Here is a 26406-nt window from a genome sequence, read left to right on the forward strand (position 1 = left end):
TTCTTGCCTGGAGAATCCCAGGGACAGAGGAGCCTAGTAGGCTGCCGTCTATGGGGTCGCACAGAGTCGGACACGACTGAAGCGACTTAGCCGTAGCAGCAGCAACTTGGATGAATGGGATTAATTTGTAACATGAACTAGTTCTGCACAGAGAAGGAGTCCATTCTCGGGTGAGCTCAAAAGTAGCAAATTCTCTAAAAATCCCTTCTGCATTGTCTGCCTTTGGAATCACAGCGAGGGTCTTTGTGTGTGCTTGTGTACACATATATATTAACACTTACTGGTCAACTTATGCTGTTTAGGCTATTAAACAAGTTTGAAAATCTCTAGATAAACTTTCATAAAGTGGATAATCTACAGATACCTAACATAATTTCAACCTGACAGAATAACATTTGCAAACATTAAGAAAATTTTAATTTTAACAAAGTATACTATTCCCTGTGAAAGTGAAAGTGTTAGCTCTTCAGTGGTGTCCAACTCTTTGTGACCCCATGGACTATAGCCCACCAGGCTCCTCTGTCCATGGATTTCTCCAGACAAGAATACTGGAGCGGCTTGCCATTTCCTGCTCTAGGGGATCTTCCCGACCCAGGGATTGAGCCTGTGTCTCCTGCATCAAAAGGCAGATTCTTTACTGTCTGAGCCACCAGATACTCATTATACTATTCTATACCTAAGGAAAAAAAAGAAGTTCTTCCTACATTGCATCAGACTATAGTCACAATACATCCTGTTAGATGACCTATCTAGGTAATATCGCAACTCATCCATATGGTTTATATTTTATATATTTGGGAAGTCAATTATTCAGTCTTTATGTGTATGCTCAAGGGTTCTCTTAAGAACAGGAAATACTCATTTTAAAGTATTAAAGTATAAAATGCATAGGAGTTTCAGCAAACTCGTATTTTAAGAATCTAAATAATGAGTCAGGGGAGAGGACAATCAAATAGAGGAGGAGCTTTGGTGGTGTGCTGCAGGAAGAGCTGGGTTGGGTAGGAGAATGTTCTGTAATGAAGCCAGGGCCCCAGTTTCAAGTCCCACATGGGCCAGTTAGCTCCCGTTTCTTGCCGGCCACTGGCTCCATGCTACGTGCGGGTGGTCACCTGAGGGTCACGTCGTGGGGGGTTCAAACCCTCCCCACCACTGGACAGCCCCTCAGAAGGCCTGTCCTCTGGAGGAGGGCACAGACGCTCCTTACGAGGTGTAGTTCCCATGCTTTCTTCAGAAAAGACAGCAAGAGGGAAGCTAATCTTGTGAGAGAAATTAAAAGCACAGGGATACTAGGTAAAAGTAGAATCTGGGGAAACTGGCGAACGTTCTGTTAAAATGAGTCAGAGCTTGTCAGCCGTCCAGGAGGCGCCGCAGTCTTTCAGATCTGAGCAGGAGAGGTGGCTGTTTTTGTTCAGCCGTGGAATTTCCCAGAGTGGCCTTTTGGGGGCACTCAGGTACAGCTATAAAAGCAATCTCTACAGGGACTGTCCAGCTTTTCCCCTGCTGAATTCTGGCCTCTGTGAAGTCCTGGCCACAAGAACCTGGGAAATCCCTCCATGGCCCTGTCTCCTAGCCCCCCTGGAGGTGAGAAATCCCCACTAGAGATACCATTCTCTGAATTACCACCCTGTGCCAAGGACTGTGGGCTTCCCAGGTGGCTCAGTGTTGAAAAATCCTCCTGCCAAGGTAGGAGACACTGGAAACACAGGTTCGATCCCTGGGTCGGGAAGATCCCCTAGGGGAGGAAATGGCAACCCACTCCAGTGTTCTTGCCTGGAAAATCCCATGGACAGAGGAGTCTGGTTGAGCTACAGCCCATGGGGTTGCAAAGAGTCGGACATGACTGAACAACTAACACAGGCCTAAATTTTTCTGCTAGAATGCCTCTCTTTGCACACCCAAATGCCAAGGACTGTACCGACACTGCCTACTCAGTTCACACTCTGTCTGTCCTGGGAAGTGACAGGTGAGACCACCGGGTCATGAAGACATTCAATCCCTCGCTGAAGTTCACCCGGCAGGAAACCCACACCCTCATCAGAACTCGGGGCTCTGGCTCTTGAAGGCCTCCCTTTCCTGATACCAAGCTGCCTCCATTTTCCTTCCTTTTTTCTCTTTTATTAAAAAAAAATTCAGCTCGCTATTCCTTCATCATTTAGAGACTCACAAAAAAGCAGGGTATATGCTTCCTCTTTGGATAAAAAAAATCTAAAATAACTTTATAGAGGAACATGAATTTATGATTAATCCATTTCCACATGCTATGTAGAGAATGCCCTATTTTGTATATGTATTAGAATTAAAAAAAAAAAAACAAACGCTTCTTCAATTCTCAGTAATCTTAATCTTATTTTCCTTCATTTGCAGGTAGTTAGCCCTGGGGAGTTGGTGACAGCCGCTCTGGGGGTGCCTGTCACATTGCTGTTTGTATTCTCAGTTTTATTGCTAATAATGTTCTTTTCATCCCTGGACATCTGTCATCGACTGATGTAGTAAATTGGCTAGAGAAAGGGCTAGACCTTGTTCATTGCTTAGAAAAAAAAAACATCATTAGGATGGCTGAAAGTAAATGTAAGGAGAAAACAGATCAAAGAACACCTGAAATATAATTAGAGAAACAGACTGCATCCTGGATTGCAATTTACAAGGTTTTTTTTTTTTAATATTTTTTTTCCTTTTTCATATGTTTCAGATAACATGATGCCAAAAAGTAACTCAACTTCTAGTAGTCATGGAATCTTCTGGAAAGGAGGTCAAAACTATCGGCTTGTTTGTCCAAGCCGTGGGCCATGTAGTGCCCCACACGAAGGGTGAGGCTTTGATCATTGCAGGAGTTTCCACTGAGGGTGTGACTTCACAGACTTCTGGAAGCTTCTGTTCTGCAAACAGATCTGCTAAGCACACCTTCTGATGGTGCACTCATCAGAGGGCAAGGCTGTCTGTGGGCACAAATTATTTTACCCTTTACTACAGCCCCTGAGAAATGCTTTTGAACAGTGCTGTTAGTCTCCAAACATGAGAGCCTCACGCTCAGGGCAATGGAACTTCCCCAAGAGGGTGTGGTACTCACCACTGCACCCTCTGCCCTGCCTGTCTCTTCCTGGGCTTTGCTTTTCTCTAAAACAGGATTTTCACATCTCTCCCCTTCTCTAGTCTGGAGGCAACTACGTTGGTTTCAAGGTGAATCTGAGGCCAGGAGGAGGGGAGGAGTGACATTTCATTATCTGGAAGTTTTGTGTAAGCCTTTGGTTTGAGGCAATGCAATGGGTTGGTTTCCACTGCACGTTTAATGAACTGATTACAACTTCCATGACCCACATAATTTAAAACATGATTTTCTGGATTGTGTTAGATGGCATTACACTCATCTTTCCTTGGTGTCAACAAGTCTATGATGCCAAGCAAGTTTTTTTGGAGTGAAGGCTAAGTAAGCTGCTTTAGTGCCCAAGAGACGCACTTGAGATAACAACAGCCAGGTAAGATAATGAGAGCCAGGTCTGGCTGTGCACCCCCTTCCCTCCAAAGATCATCATTATGCCTTCCATCATGCCTCACATCATACTTGACTTCTGAGACTTAGGCATCCCCCACTGTTCTCATTGCCATAAAGGTCTCGGTAGTCTCCACTATGAGCCTCCCCTCCCTCCTACATCCTCTCTCTGTGCCCCTGGGATTCCTGCTCCACAATGAAGAAGCTCCCCCAGATAATCAGCCTTTTCAAACATTTCCCTCTCCTTCCTGATTTAACGGAAACTGGTCCATCTCCTTGCAAGCCTCTGAAATGAAGGCTGCTTTTTGTTCCAGGTGTACACAGCTGAAAGCCAGAGGTGGAGCTGGTTGTCTCCTGGTTCTTCAGCGAGGTTCCTAAACTGTTGGACTCTCCTCGCTTGCAAAACCGCACCCCGCTGCTCCTTTGAGAGTTATGCCGCCTGACTACACGTCCTCACCTTCTCCCCACTGCCGCTGCCTGCGGCGGTCATAGGTGGAGAAGTCCCTCATTCTTGGGAGACTTTAGCTCCTAGCTCATGATTTTCACCTCCGCCCTTATTCTTGTCCTCTTTCTGGGGATCGAACCATCCATCCATCAACCTGTTCTTTCAGTTCCTTTATACCTTCTCATTTCTGGGAACCTTTCAAAGAAAATTCTTCTACCGTTCCAATCCCTTTCTGGGCCTTGCCATCCTGAGAACTTGCACCACCTCTGAAACCTAAATTCCAAACGTGTCTCTTTCCAACCATCATCTCCTATCTTTCCTTTCCTGATATTCTTACTGAAGTATGGACACTGCTTAAATTCTTCAGCATCACTGAGACTTCTCATGAGCTGCCCTGACAGTTTCTCCCGGGCCACTCTTTTGTGGGCTCTTAAATCACTTATCACAAATGTCAAATGAGCATTTTTAACTCCCTTGTGACTGTGTTATGATTCTCTAGTAGCATGGTTTCTCTTGTTTCTTCCCAAACTGCTCATATCCCCCACCCCACTCGCCCATTTCCTCCTTGACAATTTACTTCGTATTTCACTAAGAAGACAGAAGTTATGAATGAGGTATTCATTTACTGGGCAGATATTTACTAAGCATCTTCTATGTGTCAAACACTCTATGTGGAGAAGATACAGAAGTGAAGAATGTGTCTCTTTTCCTGGAGCCATCAAACACCAACTTCTCCCCGCCCCCTCTTCCACTATAACAGCAAACACGCCTTCCCCTTCCCACCCCACTCACCTGTGGCTTTCTGTCTTCTTACAACAAATAAAGTGGCTTTTTCCCCTTTAAGGGTCAATTCCTCTCTCTGTGCCATGTATCCAAACACTTAGCATCTTCTAAAGTACTTCCTTTCTTCAGCTAGCTCATCTAACTCTTGAATTACCAAGTAATCCATCTCTGCTGGATCATTTCAATGAGCATAAAACAAGCTCTAGCCTCTTCAGTCTTTAAAGAACCCTCCTGCTATTCTGCAGTTATTTTTTTCCTTTTCATAACAAAAATTCTACAAGAAGTTGATTCCCTTTGGTGGACTCTCCGTGTTGCCATGTGCAAAGGACAGCAGACTGACTTCCTCTCACTCAGCTTCTCGTTAGCATGAACATAAATCTGCCTTTGGGGAACACTTCCTTTCTTGGCTCCATCAACATGGCACAGCTCTGTATTTTCTTCTACTTTACTTGAGGCTCCTGTATGGTCTCCCTTGCTGACTGCTACTCTTTTACCAAGTTTACAAACATTGGTGCTCCTTAGGGTTCAACCGTGGTCCCTCCCCTCTTACTTCCTTTTGGCAACTGTCATGGATGTAAAATGCCACCTACATGCTAACTATTCCAAATTTACCAGTCTCTGACCCCGACCTCCTTCTCTGAGCCCCAGTGCACACATCCAAATCTCGACTTAACTCCTTCTCAATGCTTCAGGCACATCAAACATACTAACATGTTCTGAACTGAACCCTGATCCCATGCTTATCCTTACCTACTGCCATCAAACCCATCTCAGTGAATATTACTGTAGGATTCCTTCATCTCCCTGACTCACAGCTACTCAATCATTGTGACCGTTAATTCTACCTCTCAGTATTCACTTCTTTCTGTTTCTTCTGCCAGTCCTCATCTGGACCGTGTCCATATTGCAACAAGACTGACTTTCTTAGCCCGTGATTTGGATATGTCCATCCCCTGGACATCCATATCCATCCCCCATTGGATATATCCTTCCCTGGTGGCTCAGACGGTAAAGTGTCTGCCTACAACGCGGGAGAACCGGGTTCAATCCCTGGGTTGGGAAGATCCTCTGGAGAAGGAAATGGCAACCCACTCCAGTATTCTTGCCTGGAAAATCCCATGGACAGAGGAGCCTGGCAGGCTATAGTCCATGGGGTCACAAAGAGTTGGACACAACTGAGCTTTCTATCCCCTGCTTAAACTTTCAAGGATTCCCCATTGAGTTTAGAATAAAATCCAGACTCTTAACCATGGCTCACATGGTTTGGATAGTTTTTATCTTTCATCACTGTCCCTCTTGCTCATTATTTTCCAGTCACATTGACTTTATTTAGTGGCTTGAAGAAAGCAGGCCCTCCAGCTCCTCTGGGGCCACTGAACATGTGCTTTCCTTTGCTTCGAAGGCTCTTCTCCCCAGCCCAGTGATCCTAGCTCAGTCCATGGGTGTCCTCTCAACTTTCATATTTCAGAGGTTCTGACTCCTTTTCTAAAGTAGGTTACATCTTAGCTTTTATCATGATTTGTGCCTGTGACTTCCTTGTTTATCATTTTATACGACACTAGCAGAATAATCTATGGGGTTGCAAGAGTTGGACATGACTGAGCGATTGCATAGTTGAGCAACAAGCATATTGAGCAACATATTGAGTTGCATATTGAGCAACAAGCACAATAATAGTAAACAAAAATATTAAAAATATTTGTTGAATAGGTGAAGGTAATTTCCTTAAGATTCTGGTGATTAAACTCAAAGAGGAGGTAGCTGGTAAGAATGGAAGTATGTTTGAAAGGGAGTGCTTCTGAAGACTCTCCAAACCCTCTGAACTTATAGATATCACATCTGTTTCCTTTGGGCTTCCCTGGTGGCTGAGACGGTGAAGAATCTGCCTGCAATGCAGGAGACTCGAGTTCAATCCCTGGGTTGGGAAGATCCCCTGAAGAAGGAAATGGCCACCCACTCCAGTATTCTTGCCTGGAGAATCCCATGGACAGAGGAGCCTGGCGGACTACTGTCCATGGGGTCGCAAAGAGTCAGACACGACTGAATGACTAACACTTTCACTTTTTCACAATCTGTTTTCTTTAGGGCCCACCTGGAACTTTGGAGTCACTCTACTTATGTACAGTGTAATATCTTTGCTAAGTAGCTTGGACTTGGTGGGTGAGGGTCGGGGGCTGAAAGGGGCTTTACGAATGTAAATTGTAAACACACATCAGGGACACGACCAAGAAGCTAAAGTACATGCATTGTTTTAAATTCCAAGGGGTTTTGATTGCACTTTTACTTTAAGAAGGTAATGATTTACAGTGTTTAATGATTTATTTTTAATTCAGATCTCAAAAATCCAGTGCTTATTGAATGAAATTAAAAAGGAACCACATACAAAGCAATCAGATAGCTGGTGAGCATCTCTACCTTCCGGTAATGAACTCAGTAATTAACTAGTATCTGTACAGGTTTTATCAACTCAGTTTTATCAACTTTTAAGTGAACATTACACTGATTATTTTTTAGTTTTTTTCTTTTCCATTATGCTTTCTTTTTAATAGGATATTGACTGTAGTTCCTTGTTATGCTGATTTTAGTGTCTATCTCGATGCTGCTAGTTCGGTCTATTGATGGACTGTAAATAGTACTTAAATCAGAAATATTTTAGTGTAGCACTTAATATCTGCAACTTACTTCGCCATCTTATTTATTTACAAAAATTCTAAGAGATGACTGAACATTACTCTTCCTTTTTCTACAAACTGAAAAGCCAAGTTAGAGACTAAAATGAACTGTCCAAGGGAACTTGTAAAACGCCGATGTAAAAATTTCATTTCGTCCTGTACTATGTAAGTTGCCTCAAGCATCCAGAGAGAGGCTGACGGTTTCAGCAGCTCCTGGGTGAGGCTGTCCACCCCGACAGGCAGGGGTTGTGGTGTTGCTAGAACTCTCCGCTGCTCAGCAGACCTCATGCCACCGTCTGCCCTGAGGCCACTAGATCTTGTCCATGTGTCATAAGGATAGAAATATCCCTGGCTGCAGTGACCTGCTTATATCAGTCACCGAAAAGATTCCTGGCTCCCTGGTTGGTTCTCCCGTCTGACCCCTGACCCCACACACGCGACTTGCCCTTCCTTCCGCTTTACTCCCCTTCTGCCCCTCAATGTTCCTCTCACGTCCTTCCCCAACTGACCTCGGCTTCTGCCCCAGGACGCGACTTGCCCTTCCTTCCGCTTTACTCCCCCTTCTGCCCTTCAAGTTTTCACCACTGCTCCCTTGTGCCTCACCTCATGGATTTTCAACATCCCCAAACACAACAGCTTTCCTTTCTCCTTCTGAAACCCTGCAGTTGTGATTTCAAACCATCAGGCTCTGTTGTTTCTCTTTTACAGTCAGATACCCCCGGCTCCCTCCATCTCTCTTCCCTCCCTGACCCATTTCTAGAAGCCCCAGTTCTTGACTCACCAGCACTCCCTCCAAGTCTGTCCTGATGATAATTCTGGAGGGTCCCAGGGTCCACATGGGCCATCCTTTCCAAGCCCGTGCCCTCAACTTCTCCAGTCATCTTGTCCGCTCCCTTAACTCGGCCCTCTTTGGGGCCTCTGCCTCCCGACCTTGTCACTGCCAATCTCCACACCACCTCCACAAAACCCCGAATCCAAAGGGTCCTTGAACCCACTGGGACCTGTAGCCGGCGGACCCTGTCACATTTCCCCACCCCTTTTTCTTCCCCCTTCTCTCCTCACCAAGCTGAAATCCCAGGCCCAGCTAGTACACTCACACCCAAATGTCTGCCCTGCTCTCCGTTCTCTCTCCTGCTTTTGTTTCATTGGGGTGGCTGGTTAGACCTGACCCTCTGCCTTTTCTACGTCTGTGCCCACATCGATCAGCGTGACAGGAAACCCCCCTGTTGATGGATCTCACTCCAAATTAATTCTTTTTCTTCCCTTATTCACTCCCTACCCTCCTAAATGACACTTTCATCGTCCTTTCCACTCTCTGTAAAACTCTTCCCTCACTTAACTCTCAAGTGATGCCTGTTTCCTGTGAAACACTCAGCAAAATCCTTTCTGTGTCTCCGGCCTCCCCCCCTGCCACCAGGTCCAGCCGTCCCCACTTTTGTCTCTGGCCAAACCTACACTCTGCGAGCTGTGAAATCAAGAGTGTTGCTCCTGACATGCTCCCCTTTCCTCTGCCCTGCAGTCATTCCCATCAGCACATAAACATGGTATTTTGTTGCCTATAAAAAAGAGAAAAATTTTGATGCCACATTCCCTATCTCCAGTTACCTCATTTCTTTGTTTTCATTTATAGCTAAACTCCTTAAAAAAAAAAAAAGTATCTATATTCCCTCTTTCCCATTCTTCTCCCTTTTCCATTGAACCCAATCCAGGCAGACTTTCACCCTCACCAGTCCACTGGTCAAGGTCACCATGACCTCCAAGTTCCAAATTCCAGGGCTCACTTCCCATCCTTGTCCCGCCTGATAAGCGCACGGCATGGATAATCAGGCTTCGTCCCAGACAAACTGTGTTCCTTTGGCTCCCAGTTTACATGTTCCTGGATTTCTTCCCACTTTATTCTGACCACACCTTGTATTTCATACGTTAAAACACTTTTTACATAAAACAAGTCTTAGATATGGTCGCTTCAGAACTCCTGTGCTCGCTTTACTCTCTACCAGGGATCTGTTCCCAGGCCTCACCATGACGCTTTCCTTCATACCTTTCAGGTCCTCGTGTGCATAGCACCTGCCTCAGCGAGACTTTTCTTGACCACCTTGTGTAAAATCTCAGCTCCCCCCACATGCATTGTCCTTCTTTTTGGTTTTATTTTTCCTCCATGGCAATGAAAACTGTCTAACATATTATATGAAAGTGTTAGTTGCTCAGTCTTATCTGATTCTTTGCAGCCCCATGGACTGTAGCTCACCAGGCTCCTCTGTCCATGGGATTCTCCAGGCAAGAATACTGGAGTGGGTAGGCATTTCCTTCTCCAGGGGATCGTTCTGACCCAGGGATTGAACCTGGGTCTCCTGCATTGCAGGCAGGTTCTTCACCATCTGAGCCACTGGGGAAGCCCAACCAAAAGGTGATGCCCCTGGGTGAGTTTGAACCACCAACCTTTCAGTGAGTAGCTGAACGTGCTAACTGTGCCACAGAGACGTGGCGGCTCTGTTAACATATTATATACTGAACACATTTGTGTGTATATAACATGATAGCTTTCCCCAACTAGAAGGTAAGCCTGAGAGGACTCTCTTTTTCACTTCTCTAGCCCTGTAAGAATCATATACAGCATATGAGTATGTGCTTTTTAAGTATCCGTCGAATGAAAGGAAAGAAGGAAGGAAGGACTTGTGGTTTTTTTAGGAGATAAAGATCAGTATTGCTGTGATGCAGTATGTGGCCATTAGCACAACTGATCAGAGAAATAGTGACTTTGATTATGGCTTGATTAAATGCCTGGGAAAATGCAAAATGGCTTGAATTTTATGTAGATCTAAGGAGATGATTATAGTTGGCTTCTTTCCCTACTAATCACCCAATGACTCTAAAACAAATATGGAAACAATCTGCAAATATTGGTACAAGTTAGAAGAGAAGCTTCTATTATCTGAGCAGAAATCTCAGGGTAACAACTCACGGCTGTCACAGGAAAATAGCTGTGAGGGAATGGTGTTTTCATAAGTAGGTATGTTTGGGGTCTGTTATCAGCTTTTGGAACTGCAATATCTTTGATTTGGTTTCTATTTGAATAAACATCCCTGTTTGTTATTCTGGAAATTTACAGTCTGAAAACATGAACGAGGCATATTGTAACCTGCTAATTCAAGGAGCTGGAAATGATTCTGGCTTTTCTTCCTCCCCGAGTTAATCCCCTTTTTGAAATCTCATGTTGGAGATGGAAAGTTCCACTTTCTGACAAACACACACCAAACAAAAACTCACAAACCAAAAACCTGTTGAAAAAAAACTGAGCTACTACACCTTTAACTACATGTTCTCTGATCAGAGTGGGCAAAGACTGCCTTTGGGAGTAAAAATCAATAAGAGAGTATAAAATAGGTCAACCACCATGCTGAAACTACATGACATTTGTTGTTGTTTAGCTGCTGAGTCGTGTCCAACTTTTCTGCGACCCCGTGGACTGTAGCCTGCCAGGCTCCTCCGCCCATGGGATTCTCCAGGCAAGAATACTGGAGTGGGTAGCCATTTCCTTCTCCAGGGGATCTTCCCAACCCAGGGAGGGGACCCATGGCTCCTGATCAGCAGGAGGATTCTTTACCACTGAGCCACCTGGGAAGCCCATAAATTATATGGCTTAAGTATTTATTTTTTTAAAATTTGACTTTAGTTTTTGGCCGCACTGTGCGGCATGTGGGATCTTAGTTCTCTGGTCAGGGACTGAACCTGTGTCCCTGCATTGGAAGGGTGGAGTCTTAACCACCAGACTGCCAGGGAAGTCTGGGCATAAGTATTCAAGGATAACTTGACATCAGATTTAACATAAAAATATGGAGCCTGTAATTCCATATGAGGATTAAGAGATTTATTGCTAAGTGGTCAAAAATGTGTGTGTGTGTACGTATGCATAGGTTAATATGTAGCACTCTGAATTATGAGCACATCTATTTAGAATCTGACATATCTCACTGAGCACAACACAGCATTTAAATAATCAGCTTTAAATGGGCCAGCCATTTATATCAGTCACATGTCCGCATCCATTGAGAACGCAGAGGCAGAGAAGTATAGATAGCACGCGAAATAGAAAATTCTGGCGAAAAGAGCTTGCACATCCCCGCACAGACATCAACCCGGCCTGTCTGTGCCGATCAACCCCCTCAGGCATAATTCCTCTAGGCACTTATTTGTTTGCTTATCGGCCACTACGCCATACCTGCTCACTGCCGCGTCCTGAGATGAAATGCTCTGGCAGGTAGCAGATGTACCCATTAATAACCTGTCGGGTCTGATGGATAAGAGAGGGAAAGTGGGTTCCCACACACAGCGCCTGTGTGGCTCCCTTCCCCATTTCAGGCGTGGGGAGGGGGAGCGGTCAGGAGACACCCCCCGCCTCCCAGGAGAGTGCGTGTTCTCATTACTGTCTGTCTTCCATGACGCTCGGGGCAGCCTGTGAGAGGCCGACTCACCTGCTCTTCTCCAAGAATCCTGAAGTGATGGAGCTCTTTAATCAAGGAGTTGGGACAGCCAGCTGTTGGGAAGAAGAAGAATTAATCACCGATGAGTTATTCCCACTCAGTGCGGTAATATGTTCTCACTGCCGTCACGACTGCCGGTGACCAGTATCGCTGTTGGGAAGGACACAGATGCTCACTTACCTGTAAAACATGGTCTAAAACGACCAGACAACACCCCTCCATCCAGGGTGCTCCGGCTGCTGCCAGCCTCTCACTGTGACTCTGTAGGAAGGAGTTACACGTGACCCTGACCAGCTTTTTCTCCCCTCCCGATTGTGATCTGGACGTTGTGGGGCCCGAGGACACCATGCCATTTCTGCCAGCACATCACTTATCACTAATACAGAGCCAGGGTTTCGTGGGGCAGACAGGGTGAGTTGGCAGGTGTTGGTTCATTTCACTCATTTACCACCTCCAGGCGCGGCTTCTGCACACGGAGGGTGAAGGATGAAGATGGGGCAGCCGGACGCCCTGTCTTCATGGGATGGGGCTAGAGTTTAGAACTGCACCTGGTTCTTCCAGGAGGCTTTGTCAAGATCCTGACGATGCTGCATTTCAGTTTGGAAAGGGTCTATTATGGAGTCTTGTGCCCACCACCTTCTAGTTCCGCTCAGTGAGAACCTACTCAAGCTTGATTCAGAGTTTCTCTTCTTTCTCTTATAAAAGAGAAAGAAGAGTTATTTCTCTTGTAAAAGAAATAAGTAAATAAATCATGTGTGTTGTGTGATCAGTCGCTCAGTCATGTCTGACTCTTTGTGACCCAACGTACTGTAGCCCACCAGGCTCCTCTGTCTTCGGAATTTTCTAGGCAAGGATACTGGAGTGGGTTGCCATTTCCTCCTCCAGGGCATCTTCCTGATCCAGGGATTGAACCTGTGTCTGCTGCATCTCCTGCGTTGGCAGGTGAACGCTTTACCACCGCACCAGCTGGGAAGCCCAAATGAAGCATATCCATACATGTGCACATATGTGTGTGAGTGTATGTGTCTATCTGTCTCTCCACCTATGCCAGGGCACGCCAGTTCCTGTTTAAAAATGTATCCTATCCCTGTCTTTTAAATAGAATTATTCCACAGTATTAATTTGCCATCATTAATAACATAAACTCTGGAAACAGAATTGATATAGAAACCTGTTTCTTTGGGATCAGATCTATGGATGATGTGCTATGTTGGCTTTTCTATTAAGGAAAATGGGTTCTGTGAAAATGCACCTAAGCGACAGCTGAGGCTGAGCTGTCTCTGGGAATCATGACATGAGACGGTGGGAGGCACCAAGGGACGCCGGCCTGGGGAGTGTGGGTGGCCAGGGAGGCGCTGTCTGCAGGGGCTGAAGGAGTTATCCTCTGCGAGAAGGGCTAGATGTGTGTGCTATTCTAGAAGGCAAGACTAGAGCAAATAGGTTAAACGACAGCAGGTATGCTTGGGTTCACTATGAATACATTTCTAATTTAAAATGGAATTTATTTCCTTACCAGCCAGTAACTGGAGGCTTTCAGACAGAGGCTAAATAACTATTTATGCAGAATATTTTAGAGATGAATTTGACTTGAGTTAGTTCCAATTCTGAAACTGTGGTCACATGAAATGCTGGAACAGAGATTTAGTCTTTGTTACTATATTCAATATATATTTGTCTTTGATGTTATTGTATTTTGTACTCTTGAGAAAGTGGTTCGTAAATGTTCACTAAGGCAATACATTAAAAAAAATGAACAAAATATATAAACAGGTGATGTCATCACCTGAAAGTAGGCAAAAAAAATGAATGGAAACCCCAAGGTGGATATTTTGGTGGAAAATCTAGTCAATCAACTGTCATAGGCACATCCTACCTACAAGGAAGGAAAGCTAGACCCTGACGCCGGAAGAAACCCTTGAGGTGTGTTTCTCCCACTGGAGGCCGTGAAGGCTTATGGCCCGAGTTCCCTTTTAGAAGTTGGTCATTTCAGAGTTGCTATTCTGATCTAAGCAATTAGTAAAAGTCTATTCTGGGTTATTTGGTTGGCTGCCATTCAACCAAAAACCGTTGAAGAAATTCAGCCTCCTGTCAGTTCTTGGGAACAAGGGGTCATATTTTTTGTTTTGTGAAAGTCATGAGGAGAGAACAGAGGTGGAAAGAATTCTCAGGACAAATTCCCAACAAGCGAGGGCCGTGTGGTTTGGTGCTAAGTTTACGAGGGGAGGGGTCACCCAGCCCGTCGCCGGGAGGAGGGGTGACAGAATTGAAGTTTGCCAGGCACGGGGTTGCAGGCACTCGGGGCCCCGTGTGCACGCTAAGGACCGGCTTAGTGGGGTAAGACGACAGCACCTTCCATATGACATTCAGAGTTAATTTGAATACTTTTGGTTTTGTGCTTTCATTTATATTTAATTTATACATTTTCAGTTGGGTCTTCTAGCTGTATAGCGTAAAAAGTTTCTACCTAAATTATACTCGGACATAGTTAAGAAACATCATTAAAAATGGTTTCATTCAGGCTTCGAAGTTTTAGAGGATTCTTTTTTCCTTTACAAGTGGTCCTTTGCATCCCTCCGACTTGAGAAAAACTGATTTGACTTATTTTAATGGCAGGTAAAATAAGAAACAGAATTTAAAATGAACCTACCTTCAGAATTTGTATTCTAACTTTCTCCGCAGATGTAACTAAAAGGATTGATGTCAGTGATAGCTCAAATGTAAACATCTTGAACAGACGACTCGCTAATTACCTGAAACACCTGGTCGATGCAACAAAATATGATAAACAAGGACAGACAGGGCTTCAAGTGAGAAGAGGAGAGTTGCAAGGGGTCAAGGTGTTTAAGACCACGGAAGGGCACCTGTCACCGTGCACGTCACAGGAACGTCAGTGCGGGAGATGGACCGATGCAGAGCCAGTGTGACCGCGCGGCTTCAAACGAGAAACGCGAAAGCTGCACGGGGAAAGCAGCGGTGCAGGGAGAAAGGGTGCAGGGGCAGGGACAGCAGAGGAAGACGCGAGGACAGGCGTCCACGGCGCAATCGGAATTCTTCCAAGCGCTTCATGCAGGGTCCACACACACGACAGGGCGTCGCCTTTGGAAGCCCCCGCTCTCTACTTGGACCACATTATGTCTTAAGAGGGTGCAGCCGTCAGCTGCCTTCATGTCTCCATCATTCAGTCTCTTCTTGAGATAACAGCTAAGAGGCTTCCGTTAAAATACGTACATCAGCTATCATGGCATCCGCCACAGGTTTTCCATCTCACCAAGAGTCAAGGCCAAGGGTGTCAGTGGCCTATGTAGGGTGCTTGGCTGCCTGGCCCGCTGTGTAGCTCCTTATCCCTCTTCCGCCAGGGGTCCCGCCAGCCTGCTCTCAGTTCTGACCACCCCAGACAGGCTGCTGACTGCAGGGCTCTGGATTTGCCCCCCCCTCTGTCCAGAAAGCTCTTGACCCTGCTATCTGCGTGGAGTGGTCCCCGACTCCTTCAATCCTTGCTCAAATGCCGCATTCTCAGTGAGGCTTTTCAGGATCACCCCGGGTGAAACTGCAGCCTATCTTCATCCCCCCAATCCGCCGTTACTGCTGCATTTGCTCCATGGCTCTCATCACCTTCTAAACTACTTTTCTGATACAGCATTTTATTTTCTGTCCCCTGCTGCTGAAAGGGAAAGGCGACAAGTGCAGGACCGTTGCTTTTTCGTCGCCGCTCTATCAGCTGTGTCTAAACCACTGCCCGGCTGGATGAACTGCTCAATAGCACCTGCCCCATGAATGAGTCATCCAAGCGGTCACTGCCCACCCAGCTCAGTGACACTTAGGAGGGGCTCCTATCCACCCCTCCTCTCTTTTCACCATGGAGGCCTCGGCTCTGACCTCCAGCCCTCTGTGTGCTTTGCTCATCAGTTAAGTGGACTTTATCTAACCTCTAACCTCTGTCCCCAGCCTGGACCCCACATGGGAAGATGTCAGTGATGCTTGGCTGTCATGACTCCTTTGTACTTTTACTGTACCTTCTTTGCCAATATCCTATATCCAGTTCTGGGCTTGCCTTGTGGCTCAGCTGGTAAAGAATCCGTCTGCAATGCAGGAGACCTGGGTTCTATCCTTGGGTTGGGAAGATCCCCTGGAGAAGGGAAAGGCTACCCACTCCAGTATTCCGGCCTGGAGAATTCCATGGACTGTATGGTCCATGGGGTCGCTAAGAGTCAGACACGACTGAGCGACTTTCACTCACTCACTATACCCAGTTCTGGGTAAACACTACCATCTCTTTTTCCTTCTCCTGTTCTAGTTCTGCCAATCACAGCTGGTGTAGCAAAAAGGGGCTAGAATACGTCCAACGGAGATTCACACCGTCTGCCTGAAGCTGCATTCTTGTTGAGAGTGGTGCTGCCGTGGTTCAGGGCTGACTCGCCGTCAAGCCCTCGGTGCAGCTTGTTCCTATGACTTGGCTTTGGCCAGCCCACCACCCCCATCTCCCTTGGGGATTCTTCCAAAGCATCACCATCCTTCTCAATTAACCTTTAAAACGTCATTCTCAGAATAGGGCCTCCCCTGATACAGGTCCAGAAATGTAAAGCTCCGGTGCTGAACGTGGAGATGTGGGACCCGGGCCCCTGCAACGAAGGCTAGTGGCCACGCCGCAGGAGGACATGAGAGATGCTGTGCCCTGTCCCCAGTCTTCCTCGGCTGCACAGAGCCGCCCCGCCTGAGGTCACATCTTCCCCAGGACCCCCGAATCTGCTGTCTGGGTGAGAGGGAGATGGACCTGCCCAACTACTTTGTCCCAACACGAGCTGCTGTCAGTCGACACTGGCTCCCAAGTCTCTGCTCACGTGGCAGTTCAACTTCACTCGGCCCGATCTGGGTCTCTGCTCCTCCTTTCTCAGAGGCACATCTCCATGAACATCTTGTACTCTGTCCTCTACTTCTGACTTGGCTGACAGAGAACCCGCCCTGTGGCCACCAGCAAGCATGCACGCTAAGTCGCCTCAGTCGTGTCCGACTCTGTGCGACCCCATGAGTCAAGAGTCATGACCAAGAGTCAAGGCTTGGACAAGTCATGGACACTACAGCCCGTCAGGCTCCTCTGTCCATGGGATTCTCCAGGCAAGAATACTGGAGTGGGTTGCCATGCCCTCCTCCAGGGGATCTTCCCAACCCAGGGACTGAACCCGCGTCTCTACGTCTCCTGCGTTGGCAGGCGGGTTCCTTACCACTAGTGCCACCATCCCTGAACTTCATGTTGCTGTTCAGTTGCTAAGTCACGTCCGACTCTTTGCGACCCCATGGACCGTAGCCCGCCAGGCTCCTCTGTCCACGGGATTTTCCAGGCAAGAATACTGGAGTGAGCTGCCATCCTCTCCAAGTTACAACTCCTCTGCCTCCTCCCCCTCTGGTTCCTCCTCCTCAAATCGAGCGTCATTTGTCATCCATCCTAACTTGTCCCCTTCAGCTCCTTATGGTTTAACTCATCATTCACTCAGTCTCCTCAAACTCTACTGCTCTGAAGCTTGTTCACTTCAAACCACATGTGTTATTCAAATCTTCCCCCTTTAAAAATTCAGCAAAGATCCAGCCTTGAGCATACAGTTACCACCCTCTTTCTTTCCTTCTCCTTCCATCCAATTTTCTCAAAAGAATAGCCTACAGCCATTGCCATCATTTGAAAATATAGCGGTTGGAGGTACGGACTATAGAAGGGAAATATCAAAACGGGGGCTTCATGCCTTTTAAAATAAATTCTTGTCATCATGGCCTAGGCTGAAGCTCTGGTTCTGCAACAGCTAACTAGCTATATGCTCTTGGATCACTCGGTTACTCTAAATGCCAATTCCTTTATCAGGAATAATCACAGCTTCTACTTCTAGTTTTGAATGCATGTGAAAGCAGGAGGAAATGACCTAAGGAATTAGAAAGTGAATCTATTGCTGATGATATTAATGGCATATCCATATCTATTGCTTGTTGTTGCTAATTCTTTAAATATTTTTATCTATTTAAAAGGAAAGTAATTGAAATAATTGCTACACAATTTATTGTTTTAAGATATAAAGGTCAAGACTTCTTTTTTTTGTTTGTTTTCAGTTCAAACATGTAAAGGGCTTGAAAGTTATGACTCCCATTCTTATAATAAGAAAAATCTGGGCAAACTGAAAGTCAATGCATTTTCTTGGCTCCATCAGAGAACGATGTTACAGGTCAAAGAACCTCCCTGATATCTGGCAAGTCCAGAAGTCACAATCCAATCTGCTTACCTGGAGTAGAAGCTGCTAGAACAATAAACCAGTAGGAATGTTGAGACAACAATTTCAACGCATACTGTGTGTGCTAAGTCGCTTCAGTTGTGTTCAATTCTGTGCGACCCTATGGCCTTTAGCGCACCAGCCTTCTCTGTCCATGGGTTCTCCAGGCAAGAATACTGGAGTGGGTTGTCGTGTCCTCCTCCAGGGGATCTTCCCCACCCAGGGATCAAATCTGCACCTCTTTCATCTACCTACATTGGCAGGCATATTCTTTACCACTAGTGCCACCTGGGAAGTGCTTTTGATGAATTTTCTATTATATAAATGGGGTGTAGACTAGTATGAGGAGAAGGCAATGGCACCCCACTCCAGTACTCTTGCCTGGAAAATCCCATGGACAGAGGAGTCTGGTAGGCTGCAGTCCATGGGGTCGCTAAGAGTTGGACAAGACTGAACGACTTCACTTTCACTTTCCACTTTCATGCATTGGAAAAGGAAATGGCAACCCACTCCAGTGTTCTTGCCTGGAGAATCCCAGGTACAGAGGAGCCTGATGAGCTGCTGTCTATGGGGTCGCACAGAGTCAGACACGACTGAAGCGACTTAGCAGCAGCAGCAGCAGACTAGTGTGAAATTCAGAAACTCCAGAGGCATGAAATCTTACAGATCTTCCTGATATTTATCTTTAAGAAAAATACTGACCAGGTCCTCAAGGTGAGGATCCCCTTGTGGCTCTGGTAGAGGGAGGGGAAGAGTAAGCATTGTGAAGACTGTCCAGAGCTTTCTCCATAGCAAAAGTCTGCCCTTCAAGGGAAGGACTTTGCTAGCACCTTACTCTGCTGCTATGAGAGAGGGGGCACTCCTCTAACTCCAGTCTGTCTCACTGAATAGGGAAAGAACAGTCGACAGGAATCAGGGCTTCAAATATATAGACTGAGAATGCTACCTAAGGGGGAGGGAGTAGGAGGCAAGGGAAAAAAGAAAAAAAAAAAACCCCTGTACCACTGGAGAAGCACTTGTGAGGCTACAGACCCAAGAAACAGGCCCACAGGAAGACTGAGATTTGATCAGAAGATCGCTGTCACCCCCACAACACATTAACCTTACCACCATACCAGCTAGTCTTTAATAACACAATGGTGGTGGTAGCTGAAAGAGTTTTAAGACATGGATTCTCTCTGAGAAGGAGTGGTTTGCTCACAGTCAGGAATGGAGACAAAAATCAAGAAAACTAGAGGAATCTCGAATGTCTGGCATCTTCAGCTACAGCAAACATTAAACACTTAAACACAAGCCCAACTGCTTGTCAGAGCGACACATATCCTCACATTAAAGGCCCACACCAGCTCCTGTTACGTGTAGAACACGTCCAGCTTTCAGCAGGTAATTACTAGTCATGTCCAAAGGAAGAAAAACACACTCTGAAGAGATAAAGCAAGTGTCAGAATCTGACTCAGCTATGATATAGATGTTGGAATTATCAAACAGGGAGTTGAAAGCAACTATGATTAAGACGTTAAGGACTCTAATGGAAGAAGCAGACAACACACAGATGAATAATGCAGGCAGAAAGGCAAAATCTCTTAAAAGAAAGAAAGTGAAGTTGCTCAGTTGTGTCTCTTTGTGATCCCATGGACTGTAGCCTACCAGGGTCCTCTGTCCATGGGATTTTCCAGGCAAGAGTACTGGAGTGGGTTGCCATTTCCTTCTCCAGGAGATCTTCCCCACCCAGGTCTCTCGCATTGTAGGCAGATGCTTTACCGTCTAAGCCAGCAGGGGAGTAAAAAAAATCCCTTAAGAAGGTGTCAAAAGGACATGCATGGAATGAAAAGGTGTAACAGAAATGAAGAATTTCTTTGATGGGCTGTCAACAAACGACATGACAAGAAAGAATAAGTAAGCTTGAAGAAAGATTGAAACCCAAGCTAAAATCAGAAAGAATGAAAAAAAGAAGAGAATATTCAAAAACTGTAGGACAAAAATAACATACACAGAATTTGAGTACTAGAAAGAAAGGAAAGAGAACAGAGCAGAAGAAATATTCAAAGTAATACAGGCTGAGAACTTTCCAAGATTAAGGACAGATACCAAACCACTGGTGCAGGAAACTCATAGACTATCAAAGTGAAAGTGAAAGTTGCTCAGTCGTCTCCAACTCTTTGCAATCTCATGGACTACACAGTCCATGAAATTCTCCAGGCCAGAATACTGGAGTGGGTAGCCTTTCCCTTCTCCAGGGGATCTTTCCAACCCAGGAATCGAACCCAGATCTCCCACATTGCAGGCGGATTCTTTACCAGCCACAAGGGAAGCCCAAGCAGGATAAATATCCCCAATTCACACCTAAATATAATTAAATATTTATTTTGGCAGAAAACCAAAGACAGAGAATTGTGAAAGAAGTCAGAGGAAAAAAATAGTGATAAAGAAGTGTAAGAATTACAGAAAACTTCTCAGTAGAATGGGCTTCCCTGATAGTTCAGCTGGTAAAGAATCCGCCTGCAATTCAGGAGACCCTGGTTCGATTTCTGGGTCTGGAAGATCCACTGGAGAAGGGATAGGTTACCCACTCCAGTATTCTTGGGCTTCCCTTGTGGCTCAGCTGGTAAAGAATCTGCCTGCAATGTGGGAGACCTGGATACTCTATTATAAGGTTATTAATCTTAATTAAGAACACATTCCTTGTTTTATTGACCTCTCAAAGTGGACTTAGATTAGTTAACATATGTGTTGTAAACTTTAAGGCAACTATTAGAAAACTGAATTATCTAAATCTAACGATAAGATGGATTACCCAAGTGGTTAAACAAGACAAGAAATAAAGGTTAGACACTAAGTCGTTTCTGCTATAAGAAGAAATTCAACAATCTGTTGACATTAGCAGGTGATTTCCCAAGTAAAAGCCTGAGACTGTCTCAGTCAGGGAGGTTTGAAGTTGATGATGGGGTTATGATCACCTCTTCTAATCTTGTATGGATTAGAAAGTAAAAACCACAGCTTCCCATGGGAGGACAAATGTGAAGCTCTAATTTACTTGGAAAACACACTAAAGATGGTTTTAGGGTCAGAAACAAGGAGTTATATAACATATATTACCCTAGGCATTTTAATTTGTTAGTGAAGTCTTTCCTTGGGAAAAAAAAAAAAAAGGCTCCAGAAATGAACTAAGCACCAGGGATACAGCCACCACTGTTTTTGGTACGCTACAAAAAGGACTCTCTACCATCCGAGCCACCAGGGAAGCCCCTACAAAAATGAGAAGAAGTATACTATTGTCTGTGAAGACTTCACAAATCTAGCTGGATTCAAAGAATGTACTACATGGTAACATTACTGCGAGTGAAGAGTGTGTACAAAATGAAGAATATGTGAAGAACAGACACATACATCAGGACACAGAGTCCTTCCCCACACGCCTGGAGAAAGGTGACCATCAGCCAGCGAAGCTGTGTTCACTTTCCTGGTTACCCTCCACTCTCTCTCTCCCTCAGCGGCGGACTCCACCCTCGCTTTGCCTGCCTGTGACCGTGGGGCTGCTCTCAGTTCCAGCAGCGCTCGCCCCCCACCCCAGGTACCCGGCCCAGCAGGAGGTGAGAAACAGCGGTGAAGCAAGAAGAGGAGAAGGAAAAGAAGGGGCCTTTCTTTCCTACCACTAACCAGCTGCATTGTCTTGGGTCCAAGATGTGTTAGCTCTAAAGCCTTCATTTTCTACTTGAAGAAAGGAGAGTAAGAATATATAACTTATGGGGTTGCTGTGGATGATGTGTGTGTGTATCTGTATGTTTGTAACTATAAGTATTATCCAGTACAGTTCATTGTACATAGTAGGCTGTTAATGAATGGCAGTTGCTATTTTGAGAGTCTCTGGAATACGAGGAACTCATGAGACTGTACTCGAAAGGTTGTTCTGCTGCTGTCCCAGAGATACCTTTTTAATCAAATCTTCAATATTTGGAGGCAGATTTTGCTAAAGGAGTCCAATATCCAATTGCTAATTAAGGTTTATTATGACAATGTACTGAAAGACAATAGATGAGCAAGGATGTATATATAGGCATACATCCTTGATCATCTACATATATGTATAGGTGCATATGACCAGATCATATATGCTTAGAAAACTATGGCAAGTATACATTTAAGATTTTAAGTGTGTGGCCTTTTTATTAAGTCATTATTTTCACTGATTCACTACAATCATCTAAAATGATTAATAAGCAACTTGACATCTTCATTCACTTCATGGCAAATAGATGTGGAAACAAGGGAAACAGTGACAGACTTTTATTTTCTTAGGCTCCAAATCACTGCAGATAGTGACTGCAGCCATGAAATTTAAAGATGCTTACTCCTTGGAAGAAAAGCTATGACCAACATAGACAGCATATTAAAAAGCAGAGACACTACTTTGATGACAAAAGTCCATCGAGTCAAAGCTATGATTTTTCCAGTAGTCACGTATGGATGTGAGAGTTGGCCCATAAAGAAAGCTGAGTGCCAAAGAATTGACGCTTTTGAGCTGTGGTGTTGGAGAAGACTCCTGAGAATCTCTTGGCCTGCGAAGAGATCCAACCAGCCAATCCTAAAGGAAATCAGTCCTGAATATTCATTGGAAGGACTGATGCTGAAGCTGAAATTCCAGTACTTTGGCCACCTGATGCGAAGAACTGACTCCTTGGAAAAGACCCTGATGCTGGGAAAGATTGAAGGCAGGAGAAGGGGACGACAGAAGACAAGATGGTTGGATGGCATCACCAACTCGATGAGTCTGAGCAACTTCCGGGAGTTGGTGATGGACAGGGAGGCCTGGCTTGCTGCAGTCCATGGGGTGGCAAAGAGTTGGACACCATGAGGAACTGAACTGATATTTTCATTTGATATCATAAAGCTTTATGACAAATTTTTACCTTTGAACTAACTGGAAATTAAAAAAAAAATCCTCACTAGTCATTTCAAAGTGCATGCTTTACATATCTATACTTACAAGGTGAATTAATAGAGTCAATAATGCACATAACTTAAACCACAGATCCCCAAGCACCTCCACTTATCCAAACATGCAAAAGGGAAACTAACTCAAATTTCCGACAAAAGGGACACTTAGCAACTACTTAATCTACCTTCTGTTTTGCTTCCCGAGTCAGCCATAACACAGAGTAAGGGCATCACTTGAGTACACAATCAACAGATGGATGATTATGGCAAACAAGCTGTGGCTTAAAAACAGATATTCCACAAAGATGTCACAGAAGAGAAGTGACAACCCCTAATTCTGCTTAACCAGAGCTGAAGCTGTTTTTTATTGTGTGTGTTACGTGTGTGTGTGTGTGGGGGGCTCTGTTTTCTACTTGTAGCTCTTTTGTAGTATTCAAGGTTACCTGCCTTTCATAACCCAAGTTGTAAGTGAAGTAAATGACAGAGCTGAGTAACAGACAGTTCTAATCCCCAGACTATGCACTGCAAACTACTTTCTGCCCTGTGAGGGTGGTTTAACAAAAACAGATGTTAGACTTACACATAAAAATGCCACATGTTTAGGATTTTATATACTACATTATTTTAACCCTCAAACTAATAAGATTAGTCTGATTAGCTAGAGTGCACTTCTTGTGTTTGGCGGAGGAAATACACTACTTTAGAGGCATCAAAAATCTAAGCAACAAAGTACAAAAGCAAAACTGAATTTCAGAGGTTAAATGTGTTCCTCATGAAAGTGAAAGGCACTCAGTCGTGTCCAACTCTTTGTAACCCCAAGGTCCATGGCATTCTCCAGGCCAGAATACTACAGTGAGTAGCCTTTCCCTTCTCCAGGGGATCTTTCCAACCCAGGAATCGAACCCAAGTCTCCTGCATTGCAGGTGGATTCTTTACCAGCTGAACCGCAAGGGAAGCCCAAGAATTCTGGAGTGGGTAGCCTATCCCTTCTCCAGGGGATCTTCCTGACCCAGGAATCAAACCAGGGTCTCCTACATTGCAGGCAGATTCTTAACCAACTGACCTATCAGGGAAGTCTGTAGTGACTTAAGGGGTGGGGAGAAACAAAAAACAAGAAGATACTATGAATATGAAACAGAAAAGAACAAACCTGCCTCCATATTGAATCTATTTTTTTGTGCTCTGTTGCCTGTGCTGATTCTTTTGTGAAAGAATGTTGCCTACAGCCTGAAATACACAGTCCATTTTCAAGGCTCTGACCTTCAAAGGTATAATACTTTTCCATTTCGTATAGAGATAAAAAGTTACAGAACATTTGTCTTGCTGGTGGTATATAATAGCACTGTGACCAGACCAACGTGGACAACTGCAAGAGCAAAGAATTACAGCATCGAAAAGTTTGCAACCACCAGTCACACTCCCAATCCTTTTAGGATAAAAGAAGCCTGAATTCTAACCTGAGTAAGACGGTTCTTTGGGCCATGGGTCCACCATCTTCTCAATCTGCTGACTTTCTTAATAAAGTTGCTATTCCTTGCCCCAGAACATTGTTCCTTGATTTATTGGCCTGTTGAGTGGTGAGCAGTACAGCTTGAATTTGGTAAAAAACATGGGCTCTCTTTGGTGGTAGAGCCAGTTGGTACAGTTTTACTGTCTATCATCATACTCTTGAAAAAAGGTAGTACATTCAACTTAAATGTGCTGGTGCACATATAAAGCTCGCATGGATGACAAATAATTAAGTTGATTTAAAAAGCAGTTTGGGGGGCCCATAGGTACAGCGCCTGGCACAAGTTCCATTCACTATAATTGTAATTATTTGTTAATATCTCTGAATTAAGGGGGAAAGTCATTGCCTTTGGTTTTCATGAAGAAGAGCACTGGGAAATAAGTGACTATACGAGCCTGTATAGCATAATTTAAGGGCCTTTGAGTGAAAGTCTATTTGCTCCAGGCACAATGTTGAATTTTTAAACACAAAATATTAGTATACCACTACTCAAACAAGACAGTTTTGTTTTTTTTTTTTTTTAAAGTTTCATTTCCTACTGGTCTTGTCAAAATAAAAGTGATTTTCAGCAAGAGTTGAGCTTTGCTTTCCATGGGAGACAGAGGCCAGGTCTGCTGAGTTGGTTCAGATTGGGGCCACTCTGATAGGCAATTACTCAGACCATTGTGGGAATGTCAGAATATTTTCGTTAAGACAGTCATGCAATTGGCAAATACAATCTAATTATTTTGTTTATACCAATGACAGTCAGATCTAATTCTTAGATTTTATGGACTTGCTGGCATTTAATTTTTTTTTTAAATTTTATTTTATTTTTAAACTTTACAATATTGTATTAGTTTTTAATTAAAAACAAATTTATGTAAAACATAGTCATATATTAAAGAACAAAAATATCTTAGTTTTAAAGAGCTATTAGTGATTACTCTCTCTAGACCAACCTCTCTCAGTACAGAATTCTCTTCTGTAACACTTCTGACAGCTATGTTATAGACACTGACTCAAGATTTCCAGTGACAGGGATAAGAGGATCAGAGAATCAGTGAAAGAATTCCATTCTAATAATGAAACATTCTTGTTGTCAGAAGAATCTTTCTAGATAATAGTTCTAGATTTGTGATAGAGATCATATTGAATCCCTTTCTTTCCTGGGGCAAATGCCTGAAGTAATCTGGAATATGGGCTTTCCTGGTGGCTCAGACAGTAAAGATCCACCTGCTAAGCAGGAGACCTGAGTTTGATCCCTAGGTCAGGAAGATTCCCTGGAGAAGAAAATGGCAACCCACTCCAATACTCTTGCCTGGAAAATCCCATGGATAGAGGAGCCTGATGGGCTACAGTCCATGGGGTTGCAAGAGTTGGATATGACTCAGTGACTAAACAGCAAATAGCAGCAACAGCAATCTGTAATATATGTAAAACTTTACAGGAAGCATCCAGATGTTCATTTCCCTTCCCTCTATTTTTAGACTTGACCTTGTAGTTAGCAACATTGCTGTTCAAATGTGCTATGCAGGAAGTCTCCAGTTCATTTGTTAACTACCACACTCATTCATGTACTTAGTGTCAGACTAAGTGTCAGACAATTGACTAGACGCTGGGGAACCTGAGGTTGGATAGACTGAACCGGGACATTTTGGTACTTCCTTTCAAAAAGGCTTTGACTTTTTTTGGCCCCACCCCTTGGGCCACTAGTGGGATCTTCGTTTCCCAGCCAGGGATTGAACTCACATCCTCAGCAGTAAAGCTCAGAGTCGGATAGAAATGAACTTACTTACAAAACAGAAACAGATTCACAGAGAAGGAACTTATGGTTACTAGGGTGAGGGAGGGTACGGGGAAGGG

General features: G+C 44.6%; 1 protein-coding gene across 8 annotated transcripts in view; it reads right to left on the minus strand.

Annotated features, from left to right (window-relative positions):
* The window catches only part of PRKN (parkin RBR E3 ubiquitin protein ligase), a 1234790-nt gene that overhangs the window by 207118 nt on the left and 1001266 nt on the right, over positions 1-26406 (minus strand). For all 8 annotated transcript variants that reach the window (XM_024996692.2, XM_024996689.2, XM_024996685.2 and 5 more), the window contains one exon: positions 11860-11921. In XM_024996692.2, the coding sequence (XP_024852460.1) occupies positions 11860-11921 (62 nt within the window). The remainder of the gene's footprint in view (positions 1-11859; positions 11922-26406) is intronic.

This window comes from Bos taurus, chromosome 9 (genome assembly GCF_002263795.3).
Source record: "Bos taurus isolate L1 Dominette 01449 registration number 42190680 breed Hereford chromosome 9, ARS-UCD2.0, whole genome shotgun sequence".
Lineage (NCBI taxonomy): Eukaryota > Metazoa > Chordata > Mammalia > Artiodactyla > Bovidae > Bos > Bos taurus.